This window comes from Erythrolamprus reginae, chromosome 1 (genome assembly GCF_031021105.1).
Source record: "Erythrolamprus reginae isolate rEryReg1 chromosome 1, rEryReg1.hap1, whole genome shotgun sequence".
Classification (NCBI taxonomy): Eukaryota; Metazoa; Chordata; class Lepidosauria; order Squamata; family Dipsadidae; genus Erythrolamprus; species Erythrolamprus reginae.
The window spans coordinates 115,027,416-115,041,777 of NC_091950.1; the positions used below are offsets into that span (position 1 = coordinate 115,027,416).

The window sequence follows — 14,362 nt, forward strand, 5'->3', positions numbered from 1 at the left end:
AAAGAAAGGCAATGTGAAATGTCTTTACAGAAAAAATAGGTAAGTGCCCTTTTAAACTGCACATCTCATCAGACACAGTCAAATTATTCTAAAATTGCCAGTACAGAACAAGCATATTTACAGAAAGAAATACCTTTAATTAAAGTTCAGCTGCATTATCTGCATTCTTTATCCTAGGGAAAGGATTTTTTTTTTTACATGATATACAAGATTTTCTAATAAAAGTTCACTGTCTATCTATCATTCTTATTTTCCCAAGCTAATGAAATACTAAAAAATAAGGAATGGACAAATGCTTGAAACTCTTGACTGCAACTGACTCAAAACTGAAGATTAAAAGGACCAAATTTGTTGAGAAGTTAACAAAAGAAAGGCCAACATTGAAAATGAGCCAGATCAGACTATAAAAATATTCCAAGAAACCTAACCCCCTTGTATTCCAGGGAAAGGGAAATTTACAATAGCTAGAATGTTGCTGACTATTCCTTTCTATCTTCTCTCCAACCTGGGCATATAATTCAGAATAAGATATAAGCAGCTCACACAGTCTTTCCCATTTATATATATTTATTAGATTTGTCTGCCGCCCCTCTCCGCAGAAACACACATAAAAAGGAACAGAAAGACATAGCACAGTACATATACCCAAGATTCATTTGTTGTATAAAAAAAAATCATCCTTTCTGTTGCTAACTGGTAAGGAATTGGGGAAAAAACATTACAGAAACTATATTGTATGTGTTGTTGTGTACTCTTTTTATTATATATTTTCCTAAAATTTACTTGAATTCACCTGCACGTGAAAATGCTTTCTGTTTGAATAAACTAAATGGATGTTTATTGCCCTTTACTTTAATCTTCCTCACTAACAACTGCACCACAGCCCAGGCTAGACTGAACTAAAATGATTGATCTAGAAAGGCAAATACAATTTAAAGATGTATACTGTCATCCAGCAGTACATAGTTTTGATTAATTGGCAAACCATTAGCGTTTACAATCTCAGCAAACAAAGGGGTCCGTAATAAAGTTGATAGGGTACAGTATGTTTCATGGCTCCCAACTTTTAATCAGCCTCCTCAAGACTATACAATGTGTGTCTATATAATAAATGTGATTAATAAATACTTAATCAAAACTACATAAACCTAGCCAATACCGAGGGAGTATTTTTCTGCAGAAACAATTATCTGATGTTTTTATTTTATACATTTTAACACTAGAGATGTAGGGTATAAATTGTGTAAATGAATAAATGTGGAACTAACAACCAGAAAAAGTTAATGTAATGTAAAATTTATGAGTAGTCCTCAACTTACAACTTATTTGTTTACTGACTGTTCCAAGTTATAATGGCACTGAAAAAGTGACTTAATGAGTTTTTCACATTTGTGACTGATTGCAGCTTCTCCACAGTCACATGATCAAAATTTGGACATCTGGCAACTAGAATGTATTTTAGAGGTGGTATTCAGCTGGTTCGAAGCGGTTTGGGCGAACCAGTAGTAGCAAACTGGCACTAAGTAGGAACTCCTACTTAGGCATTATTTGAAACCGTGAACATGCATGCAAGCCGCACATGAGAGTAAAGTGCATGCCTGGAAGGGGCGCGTGCTCACATTTCTGAACCAGTAGGGAAAGTAAGTGAATACCACCTCTGATGTATTTACGTTTTATTTATTTATTTATATATTTATTTATTATTTGTTTATATATTGTTATTATGTATGCCGTCCAACTCCCGAAGGATTCTGGGTGGCTTGTTGTAATGTTGGTTGTGATGTCCTATGGTCATGTGATCCCCTTTTGCAACTCTTTGACAAGCAAAGTCAGAGGGGAAGATTCACAACAACCATGTTAGTAACTTAACAACAGCAGTGACTCACTTAACAACTGTGGCAAGAAAGATTGTAAAGTGGGCCAAAACTCAATTGTCTTGCTTAACAATGGACATTTTTGGTTCCACTGTAGTCATAGGTTGAGGACCAGCTGTATATAATTCATGGAATTAGCTCAGAAACAGACAGGGCATGAATAGGGAAATAGCTGAGATATACAGCTTTTTTTTTACTTCTGAATCCACCAGTATCTTAACTGTGATTTGGGAAGCATCTTTGAATACTTTGCAGTACTTCAGGGGCAAAATTTACATTGTTTTAAATCAAATTAATCCTCAACTTACAACAGTTCAATTAGTGACCATTCGGAGTTACAAGGGCACTGAAAAAGGTTTTTCACACTTATGAGTATTGCAGAATGCCCAGTCATGTGATTTGCATTTGGATGCTTGACAATTGACTCACATTTATTAAGGTGTCCTGGCATCATGTGATCACCTTTGGTGACCTTCTAACAAGCAAAGACAATTTGGGAGCCAGATTTACTTAACAATCATGTTACTACTTAATAACTGTGCTTATTCACTTAGTCACTGTGACAAGAAAATTCATAAAATGGGGCAAGACTCACTTAACAAATGTCTCACTTAACAACATAAATTTTGGAATCAACTGTAGTAGTAAATCAAGGACTACCTTTACAGCTTTGGGAAGATATTATTTTCAGAAAGAAAAAAAATAAGCCAGCCAGATTTCTTTATTTATCAGCAACAATTTGTGTGTTAATTTGTTAATCTATGCTTGCTTTCCATCTTTTGGAGTTTCAATGGTGTACCTCTGTAAACACGGCAATAGAATACCATTGAAAGAAATCCTGCAACAAAAACGAAATCAAAGTTCCATATCCCTGCAGCTCTAACCTTAGATGTAAAAAAGCACAGCCACACAATTCTGTCGGGACCCCTTAAGAAAAAAAATTCCTTAAGCAAAAAGAAGCATGTACAGTGAAATAGAAAACATACAGAAATATAAAACAGTGACTGAATTAAAATCCCTTAAGCAAAACAATAAGCACATACAAAGAAACAGAAAATATACAGAGCCTTCTCTAAGAATCATAAAAAATGTACATTTAATTCTGCTAGAAATTGTCTTACATTTTGTCTTCCTCAATTATTATTCTTAAGCAACTTTATGGAATTCACCGAACAAATCTACAACAAGCTTCATATCTTTCCTAAGTTTTAGCAGATTTATTTAAACTGATTAATAAACAAAAATCTATCCCTGTAAAATGTTGCACTTACAGATATAACAATGTAACTATTAATTTCCAGAATCAAATGTGATTTTTATTTTTAGTTTGCAAATAATTGTAGAGAAAAATCAACCTGATTCTACTTCCACAGAGCAACAACATCCTATTTTTAAAAGTAAAACTGGATTTCAACGTTCTGTATTTCCCATAGCTTCAAAGAAAACTCAAAGCTGGTGTAAACTCTCTACAATTACAAATGAACACACTGAACTATCAGATTCCTGTGCAACAAATGTAGGTACAGTTCAATTCAACAATCAGATAAAAGTAATTTGTTAAAATAACACCTGGAATTTTTTTTCTCATTGCAACCTATTAAATCATATGGAAAGACAAATGTGAAGGCAGAGGCTGGATATTTTTTTTCTCTTGAATTGCATTCCCACAAAACATCCCCTACACCTATTTCAAAAATGTTTCTAAAATCCAGAGTTTACCCCACTGGAAGAAGAAATACTTCTAAGGTACAAACTGACCACATGCTTTTTTACATCAGACCCAAAGCCTTTTTTAAAGTTGTCCATGAAAAGGCAACTGTGTTTTAAAGGGATTAAAATATTTGCATTGGCAATGACCCTTTCTTTCTTTTTGTATGGGTGAAAATATCCTAGCTTTCCGTTTACTGAGGAGCTCTGCATATCTCAAAGGCTTGCATACCACCCTCAGTGCAACAGAAGATTGTTCAATAGAGAACATCTTATCAGGTATTTTATACCTCCTCCCAAGTAGAGTTCAAAGTAGCAACATGCTTCAGCATTCTCACTATGCAAAGCTATTATCCACACAATGAATGAAATACCCCATTCGCTTTGGGTCACTGTGAGGTCAAGAGGTGCCGCTTTGTTTTATAATTTAACCTATCCATTAGACCAGAGGGGGGAAAAGAAGCTTAGCAAAAAAAAAAAAAAAAGCCTGATAAAGATCACAATTCATTAAACAATGGGAAGGAAATCTGGAATTTAAGACTTTACTCACTTTTTTAAAAACAGTGTGTGTATGGGGCATGGAGACGCAATACATACACATCACACTTAAAAGATATAGCTGGAGACAGCATTTGGTCTGTGTTAAGTCCTTCTGCTGTAAGATCTCAGAAGCCACAATGCCAAAACTGAAGCAGGCAAAGGAAAAGACCTTTTGCTCTACCTTTGTTGGTTTAGGTCTGGGACATAAACATTATTTTAATACATTATTTGTATTTCTTGGGATTAATAGTTCAGCCCTCTTGGAATCCTTTGTCTTTCTTTGACAGAAGAATGCAGCATGCGGCACACGTTCCCCTTACAACAAGGAGGAGGACAAAGGATTCAGTGATCAGGAGACAATTAGTCCCAATTAGGCTTATTTCGCAGCTGAGTGCAAAGAGAGGGGGAAGGGTGTTCACATTTTCACAAAATATGTCCCTCTGGCAAGTTCCAGTGAAATCAATAAAGCTACAAGTCAGTTACAAGGCCTGCAGCTCACATACAAAACTGCGCTCGAGTTTTATCAAGTCTCTGACATGTGGAGCTCTCTGAATGTAATATACTATGCAACCCATTTTGATCGACTTATTTATAGCAGAGGGCAGCAATAATTGTAATTATTGCACATAAAATTATTGAGGTTGGAAACAACTTCACTGCAGTTCACATAGAATAGATATTTCAATCATCTCCTTTTTAAAAACCAAAAACCAAAAAGAAGTCTTTATCCCTGCAATGATGCCTGGAGGCATGATCCTAGTAAAAGCTACAAAATTGCCAAGTGATTTTTTAAAGTCCACTTATTTCCCTTTTTTAATGCTTATATGATTATTAAACCATTGTATTAGGAGTGTTTAGATTAGCCTAGTTAACTATTCTGAAAATCCTGAAAAATCAACATAAAATATGTATTAGAAATATCCACGTCTCCACTATAAGCATACAGCAGATAAATAAACACAGGATATACAGTACATGATTTTTTTTTTACAATCTTTTGATATAAGTGAGGATGGTTACACAATGATTGACAACATGAATGGCTCAACTGTACTTACATGTGTACATGTGGAGGCTGGAATCGGCTTTGGTTAATATTGTAGTGTGTGAATGCCTGGGTTGGATTTGAGCTGTATTCATCCACAGAAATGGAAACTTTGCCTTGTGAAGGAATTCCATGTGCCATGCTTCCTCTTTATAGACATGAGCGAGTTACAACTTTCCAGAGCAAAATACAGGAATGAGCATTGTGTTTCAGCCAGTGACGGAAGCCAAAGATGTCCTCATGAACTCTGCAGAATTCTGGACAACAATATGGAGACACTTATCATTTTGAAATTCCATCTAAAAATATTGAGCTCAGCCTAACATTTCCCTTGATGCATCTTTCTTATATCACATTACATATACTTAGCAAACTCAATCTTCAAACATGGATACTTATGTAAGCAAAAGCATAATTGTCCACAACCCACCCACCCACCCCCAAAAAATTCAGTAGACATTCAAAAATACAATCTTTGGAAAAGAAGATTAAATTTTCTTGTTGTGATGTTCTGCAGACTAACCAGAACATAATGGAAAACTAGTAAGGAAGGAAAATGGAATAGGGTACCTTTGGGGGGGGGGGGACTGGTTTGCTGGTTCATATGCCAAGATGAAATATTTGTTTGCACATCTTATTACTTCTAATAAAATGTTGTTTATGTGGTTTTATATTGAATTTAAAAACTGTTCTTTATATATTTAAGTCTAACAATTCTAATAAAAGCCACACAGCTATACAAAAAAACACTTCCAGCATACAAGTATCTTGTCATTCAACAATTGTCATCTATCCCTCTTTTTTCCTCTTTCTTTCGATACTTTTCAAATAGTTTTATTTTGACAAATGTCAAAACACACCATTGTGGGTAAGTTATCTTACATTATAGTACTGTAAAACAAACAAAACATAATTTGACTCCTCATTTTGAATTTCCCTTACATTTCTCACTGATGTTTTAATAATGTATTGTCAGAATAATGTGCCATATTTCACAAATACAATTATAGCTATTTATCAGATTCAGTGACTCCATTTCATAAGTTTCCATAGGGCTGGAAATGGGGCCATTAAAAAATGGGCAAATAAAAAGACCAAGATGTAGCACTTGTTACAAAGAAAAGATAATGATAAGATAGCCTTCTGATTGCAAAATCAATCAAATGATAAATGCAGCAAAGATTTAGAAAATTATAATTTGAAACAAAAATTAAAAGCGCATACTTTCCAGATCATCCAGTAAACGCACTGGAAAGGAGTTCTAAAGGTAAGAATTATGTAGTAAAAACTGAGGTGTGGTGATTAAATGGTTACAAAAGGTTAAAGAAGAGCTTTCAATATATAAGTGATTTAAATTAAACACAATATCTATATTTAGAAGTAATATGTTCTATAATACCAGACTGAAGGAAAACAAGCAAGGATGGGCATTCTTATCATATTCCACATGCAAGTTTACAGAACTACCTAGACCAGTTTTAGCAACAGATTGCACGAGCAGATGGACCTTGGCATGATCCATACATCTGTCAAGGCAATGCATATGTTCTAAGGGCAGCTTTCATCCATCTGTTGCCTTCCAGGTGCTTTGAACTTAACTTGGCTATGGTTGGTGAATTATGACAACTGAAATGATCTAGTGAGTAAAGGTAGGAGAAGATCCTCTCTCTACTATTTTATCACCATATTAGAGTTGCCTATTTTTAATTATTACATGCAAAATGAAAAGTACTTAAAAGCCATGAGATAAATTAGTTATCACCTAAAGCCCTGTTCCTCTAACACAGTTCCATTGAAAGCTAAACCATACAACTGTACACTCTAGTTTAAAACTGTAATTTATTACTATGAGCCATTTTATCTTAAATTGATTAAACTATGTTATACATTTCTATCTACTTACTTTACCTATGTAACTTCTTTATCCTGTATATATTTTCTCAGGTCAATTTGAATAACATGATGCAAACAGTATCTTCTATCCCAATTTTTGTCAAACCATTCTTATCAAAAATAATCCTCCCCACTTAAAAGGTATATAAATTTGGGCATTCAAATACTTTGTAATAATGCATTTTTTGCATATCTACTTCTACTCTTAAATACATACATATTTATCTATCAATCCCTTTTCTTCAGATAGTTTTTTTCTGCCCACTGCTAACAAATATACACAGCTTCCAATTTTGGTTACAGGACCAAATTACCCTAAAAGCCTACCATCAAGCACAGATATAATATTTCTGATTCCAAATCTAGCAATGGGGGGTACTCATTATCTTTCTTATTTATTTATTTAATTGATTGATTGATTGATTGATTGACTGACTGACTGACTGACTGACTGACTGACTGACTGACTGACTGATTGATTGATATGCCATCTCTAAGGACTTGGGGAGTCTCACAACTTATAAAAAGCAATGCAATACAAATACAAATCCAATTTCTATAAACCCACTAATCTAGATTAAAATCCCCATTATTAAAAATCAATCATACCCACTCAACAACATACATGCATGTCATTATTACCAAAAACTACCTTTAAAAATGTTGTGGGAAGAAGTGTAATCCATCTACAACTTCTAAGATGCGATAAAAATATTTTAAAAGAAACATCTGACCATTTTTCAGTAACTCCAGTAACTTTAGTAACTTGGAGCCTTATACTATTCCAAACTTGAAATATACTTTTTCTATAACTGAACAGTTAGGAATAGCCAGAAAGTCTCATGTTGCATGATGAGGCTCTTTTCCTACAATGATGCTATTTTTGAATCCAAATACTGTTGAAAATTAAATGTGTAACAGCATACAATGAAGTTTACAATCTACTTCAGCACAAAATTCAAGAAACAAATCCCCAAATGACAGATGGGCATTTCCCTTTTATTGTTATACAAACTCAGGCCTACACAAGATTTCATAAAGTAGCCAGATTAAGGAATCTCACAACTCCCTTTCTATAATTAGGATTATTTGTCCCAAATTATGAAAAGTCATTATAAAACCTTAATTCCATCAACCAGGTAGGGATCCAAATGAAATTAAATTGCATTAAATTTCATCTTTGTTTCCAGTTTTGACTATATATATATGTGTGTGTAATGTAGATATATAATGTATGTGTTTGTATGCATATATAAGATTCAGTACATAAAATATTTGCCCAGTTATTCGTGCAAGATAACTGTCTACAAATTATGATGAAGGAACCTCCATACCAACTTTGCAGCTGTTTCCTTAATTTCCACCACAATTATATTTTACTGTTATTTTGCATAACAGTAAAATACAACACCTGCTTCCAATTGCAGTTCTGTACTGAAGACTGTAATTCTCTTTTGAGATACTAACTATGAAGGCAGTGTGCAGTGTGGAGCTGCATAATTGCACTGCACTGAAAAGTAAATACAAATGAAAACATCTTCCCGTTAGAGAAATGACTGTCATTAAAAAAGAATGTTATCCCTGAGAGCTCAGAGGGAAAAAACACACTTTGCATTGTGAGAATTTTAGTACTGGCGTACATTAGACAGTAATGTTGAAATGGCATAACAATTTTTTCCCTCACGCAAAGCAGATTCTGTTGGATAAAAGACAAACATAAATGAAATACAAATCTATATATTTTCTGCCCTGTAAAAATTAGATGCCACTGTATTTTTTTCATTAACTAACAGAATTAATGTTACATATTACGTAAAGCTCACTGAAGATAATTTAAGATCTTAATTCAATTCTATTTATTTTCTATGTAACTTTTAACTATGAGGGGGAGGAAATGTTAAAGCTTAAGTATACACAACATCTTGAACTCTTTTGAATTCTTAAGAAGTGAAATATTTCATTTATATTCACACTCTGTTGAACAGAAGGAAAATACAGCTTTTTAAATGTCCATCAGTAAATATCAAACTCAGAAATATTGTTTTGTATCAAAAGAAACTGCTTTTATTATTATTCTTTTAATGTCTTTCTAGTGCAAAACAGCTCTCATATTAAAGAGAATGACTGTGATCTTTAATGAATAACTCTTTGAAGAAAATATAAGGCAAAGTCAACTACTTCAAAACTTTTACATACATGCTGGTATTAGCCTCCCATAAGGATTTGTTTTAACAATATAATTCCTTTCTTCTCCTTAGAACAATCATTTCCTTAAGGAGATATACATACTTTGGAAAAGATTTGACCTTGGCATTCATTTTAATGCAGGAGCTAATATAACAAAAAACTACCAAAACCTTGCATTACCATGTTATTCTCATACATGATTATAGAATTCAAGAGCCCAAAAATGACGATAGACATCCTACAAGAATAAAGTTGACATGATGGAAAAACACCAGTTCAAATGAATTCACTGGTTTAATTTGAAGTCTATAAAAGCAGAACACTGATAACATTTATACTGCAATTTAGTCTCACAACACAAAGAGGGTGTGAAGGATTGCATTTTTAATCAGTGGCAAGATAGAAAATTTAAAAATAATACCCAAACCCATTATTTTCAGAGGGGGAAAAATCATCCACAATACTGTAAGTGAAAAAGAGAAATCCATCATTTAATTCATCAACTAAGAGTGTTAGTTTACTAACCAGAGAACTCCTGAAATATTTGATAAGAGGAAAGAACACCCATCCTAGAACACTTTTACAGGCTTGCATTACTGTATCTCCAAAATAAGATAATGTAAGATACAAAATAAAGCAGGAAACAGGCAATATGCATATCAATGCATGTTTACTCAGAAACAAGTCTTATTCTCAGTGGAAGCTATTTCTTTGTCTGTGCAAGGAGTGTGGGTTAAATCTGTTGTGTGAAAAAGCAAAGACTACAGTCCAACTTTGACTCTGGAAGACTCAGAGGCACATCTATGAAGTTTTCTTAATAAGATTAAAGAAGTGGCCAGCCACTATCTCCTTGCCCGATATCTTTGACATCTTTTCAACTTCCTTTTCGACTTCCCATCTCTTCTGGCCAGGCAAGTCTAGACTCTCACTGCAATCTTGTGCAATACCAACAGATCAGAATCAGCATGCTACTGTATTCCTAATGCTAGGGAAACTGTCACTGGGGGAGGAAGGGATGGGGAGTTCCATCAAAGCAACAGTTAAGCACAAAAATATTATCTCACACATCTGGCCTGTAAAAGAGACCAAGTCAGGTTTCCCTTCATCAAAACCCAACCCGCCTGTACTCCCTCATGCACCCCACAGCACTTTGGGGACCCTTTAGAATAGAAACCCTTACAGCATTAAGCCTCTCCCTCTGTTGCAAAGAAGCATTTTCCTCCAGACCCCTTTAGCTGAGAGGGATTTTGAGCAAGGAAGACTTCCCAGGTTGCAGGCACTACCTCTTGGTGGCCGTCACTCCATGCCCATCTAAGCAGCGCTGGGTGGACTTTCTCCACCCCACTTCTTTCCAGGATAGGTGGCTGCACTCTTCTGAATCCTGGCAGGGTGTTTGAGGGCTGGTTCCTCTCTCCCTCTCCCATTCCCTTTTGCCAGGGCTCGGAATGATTGATCACAATCAGCGGCCAATAGCTTTGACTGCGCACCATCCTGCCTTTTCTATCGCTCCCTTCCCCTCAGCCCCCCTCTTCCCAACGTCATTCATCCCAACCTGATTCTCCCTTCCTTTCAAAACTGGCACGATAACCCTTGATTGAGTCTCTGCTCCACACATAGATGCACATTTTTCAACCCCTCTATTGACTTTTGGGTGGGGTGGAACGCCTTCCCTCTTTCTCGGAACCCTACTACTGCTTTAAGTACGGCTTTGGGCGCGCGCGCTTAAAGTTTTCATATATTTTTCTCTGCAATAACCAAATATATATATATCTACATCCCGCTCCTGGCCACTACAAGCCAATCGCTCTAGCTCCCTATTTCTCACGACGCTACGACACTTTCAAGAGATCAGGGTTGAGGGATGCGAGGGGGGGGGGTGTTGTTGTGTGTCACAATCCTAGAGCAAAGGGTGGGGGAAAAAACCAAAAAATATAGTCACCGCGCTGCAAACAGAGGCGAATGCATCCCAATAAAATGCAAAGATCTCCAAGGGCGCTTAGGCCTCAGGGGACCATTGATTTCAAAGCATGTTTTTGGAAAAGCAGCGGAGGAGGAGGGAGGGAAAGAGTATGTAGCTGGCTTGAATGTGAAAGAAACGTGGAAAACTCCAGCCGAGTAAAAAAAAATTACACTCAGTACTTTTTATTTTTTGCCAAGTTTTCCCTCAGGATTTTTGTTTTCCCCTTTTGGGGAGAAAGGTCTAAAAGAAAAGCCTCTTGGAAAGCGAAGAAATACGGCAAGAAGAAATTTCTAAATCCCCCCCCCCTCTCGCGCGCCCCTCCCGGCGCCGTCCTTCTCTCCCGACAGTCACACACGTTTCAGGGGTTTTTTCCCCCCCTCCAGGCTAACTACACTTTGCATTTGGCTCCCTCGATCTACCGTTTTCGCCTCGCTTTCCCCGGCAGCCTTGCGCAGAGCACAATGCTCCCTTTGGCCTACCCTCCCCCGGTCGTGCTCTAACATCGTAACCCCCAGCACCCGAGACTCGCTAGTAAACAGCGAGCAAAATTAAGCTCCTCTCTGCCGGATCTATTCCCAAACCGCCGCGGACTCCCGAGACGCTCCCCCCCCCCCCCCCCACACACACACACCGCTCCGCAAAGGCAAGAAATGAACGCCGAATCGGGGGAGGGAGAGGAAGGAGGAGAGATGGGGGCATTGCGAGCCGGGGTGGGAAGGAGGAGAAAGAAGGGAGGCAAAAGAAACCGACCCTCGCTCAGATCAGTAAATCAGCTTTCCTTCTCCAAACCCTTAAAAAAACAACCCCGTTCTACCCAGAGCGAATGGCAAAATAAGCAGCCCGTTTTGAGCCTGATTATTGTTCCGCGGTGGTTTGCCCTCTCTGATCTCCTTGTACTATGACAAGGCACCTCTAACCCAGCGCTTTGTGTTTGTTATTGGTAATTCTCCTCTCCCTTCTTCCATTGGAGTCCTCTCCCCTTCCTCTCTGAAGCGGGGCGGATGGTTTACCTTCTCTGCCTCTTTTTTTATTTTCCCGGAGGTTGGAGGTGTAATTCCTAAGGATGCCTTCAGTGCTGGGGAAGGACCCGATCCATGGAGGTGAGGGGGAGCGACGCTGCCGAGAAGCTGCTGGTTACAGAGAGCCAAAGAGCCAGGGAGACCTTGACATAGGTGGGCGGCTGGTGTAAGGCAGGGCAGAAACCTTCGACCCGCAAGGATCCCGGAGGTTGGGGAGGGGGGGGACGAAAGAGAGCAGAAAAGGAGGGAGGGAGGGAAGGAAAAGAAAAGAAAAAAAGGGGGGGGAGAGAAAATAAGAGCAATCCGAGCTCTGAACTGGGGAACGAGAAGGAGAGAGAGAGACAGAGAGGGAGAGAGAGAGAGAAAGAAAGCGAAGAAGGAAGAGAACAGTGCAATGAGTAAGGACTGCCACTGGGGTCAGGGAGCAGAGCACCAGGAAACAGGGCGGCCAACGCGCGCACACTACACACACATACACAGAAACAGAACCAGCTCCTCCCTGCTGCTGTTGAATTTTATTTCACTGCCCCCTCCCCACCCGCTCCGGCCACACTCACAGCCCAAAAACAAAACCCCAGAGCAGCATCCCTGGGCGAACGGCGGCGAATCTTTTGCCCTCCCTGAAAGATTAAATAGGAGAGGAGACCCAAGGCGTATAAATCATCAGAATGCGTCGATGCTCCTCACTCATTATGTCGTCATCTTAATTAATCAGACCGTGGTTGGGTTCCCTACACCTTCCCCTCCTTTTAAGAAATAGAACAAGATGCCTTTTTTTTCCCCCAGAAAAAAAAAGTAATATTAGCAGGAAGGCTTACAACAAGGAAAATCAATACTACCACGTTTTAAGCCGAAAACATATTTATATAAAGGGACCCGAAAACATGTTTGTATGGAAACAAATGTATTTGTCTCTGTATTGTGGGGTTGCCTCAAATTGCTGTGTGACAGCTACAGCATTTCCAGCAAACGCAAGACTGGAAAAGGAATGAAAATGGATGACTGTGTGTCATCCATATCCTCAACCTTTTGTGAACTGTGTTGGGAAGCAACTTTTTAAAATAAGACCTTTTCTTGATCTTCTCCACTACTAAAAAATGTAACCCACAACAGGCCTTTAAACTACTAAATCCAATTTCCATATAGTTATATTGTACATATTTACTCAGAGGTAGTTACTCCCAGGTAACAAGGTCTAAATTTATCCAATCTTTTTTTAATGTGATTTTAAGGCTGTTACTTTACATAAGCTTAGTAACTTAGGAAAGCAAGCCTTATTGGGTTTCGTGGGATAGAAAATGTTGCATAGCAATTTTAATTATTATATTATTAATTATTGAGATTATATGTAATAAGTTTCCTCCTTATAAGCAGTATGTGAAGTTAAAACTTCTTTTAAAAAGGAATTGGGAAGAATGAGAAACAAACTTCTTTCTAACTTTATTAGGAAGTACAGTTTTAAATATTCATCTGTCACTTTTCCAATCTGTCATCTTTTCGAAATTAGACTGGTTTGGAACTAACTGTAAAGGAAATGCCGTGGTCTTTCGAGACCGAAGGATGCCAATGCAAGTTATCATTTTAACATTTTTGGTTTGACATTAAAACCATGAAAATCATGACATAAGTATCTAAAATCACTTAATGTGTGTTATTTCTTTCTTGTTACTTCATATTTACAATTTCCTTCAAAAGACTTAACATGACAAAATAAGTTTGAAGACTGTCTATGAACCAGGCTACAGTCATAAATCCATGGCAATAGTCTTTGTTTAATGGCTGCAATTGGGACTTGCAACTTGGTTGTTAAATTATAATAGCACAACAGAATTGGAGGGGGTGTTCGAAGTCTTTTAGTCCAACAACCTGCTCAAGGAGGAAACCCTATACCATTTCAGACAAAAGGTTGTCTGATCTCTTTTAAAAACCTCCAGTTTTTGACCACCCACATTCTGGAGACAAGTCATTAATTGCTCTGTCAGGAAATTTTTCCTTACTTCTAAGTTACTTCTTTCCTTGGTTAATTTCCATCCATTGTTTCTTATTGTGCCTTCAGGTGGTTTGGAAAATAGGTTGAGCCCCTCTTCTTTGTGTCAGCCCCTTAGATATTGGAAAACTGCTATTATATCATCCCCAG

General features: G+C 37.3%; 1 protein-coding gene across 1 annotated transcript in view; it reads right to left on the reverse strand.

Annotated features, from left to right (window-relative positions):
• MPPED2 (metallophosphoesterase domain containing 2) overlaps positions 1-12,704 on the reverse strand; it is a 174,949-nt gene extending 162,245 nt beyond the window's left edge. The window contains exons 1-2 of the mRNA XM_070762101.1: positions 12,217-12,704; positions 5,180-5,423 (exon numbers count right to left, since the gene is read on the reverse strand). Coding sequence (XP_070618202.1) covers positions 5,180-5,307 — 128 coding nt within the window. The 5' untranslated portion in view covers positions 5,308-5,423; positions 12,217-12,704. The remainder of the gene's footprint in view (positions 1-5,179; positions 5,424-12,216) is intronic.
• Positions 12,705-14,362: the final 1,658 nt, after the last annotated feature.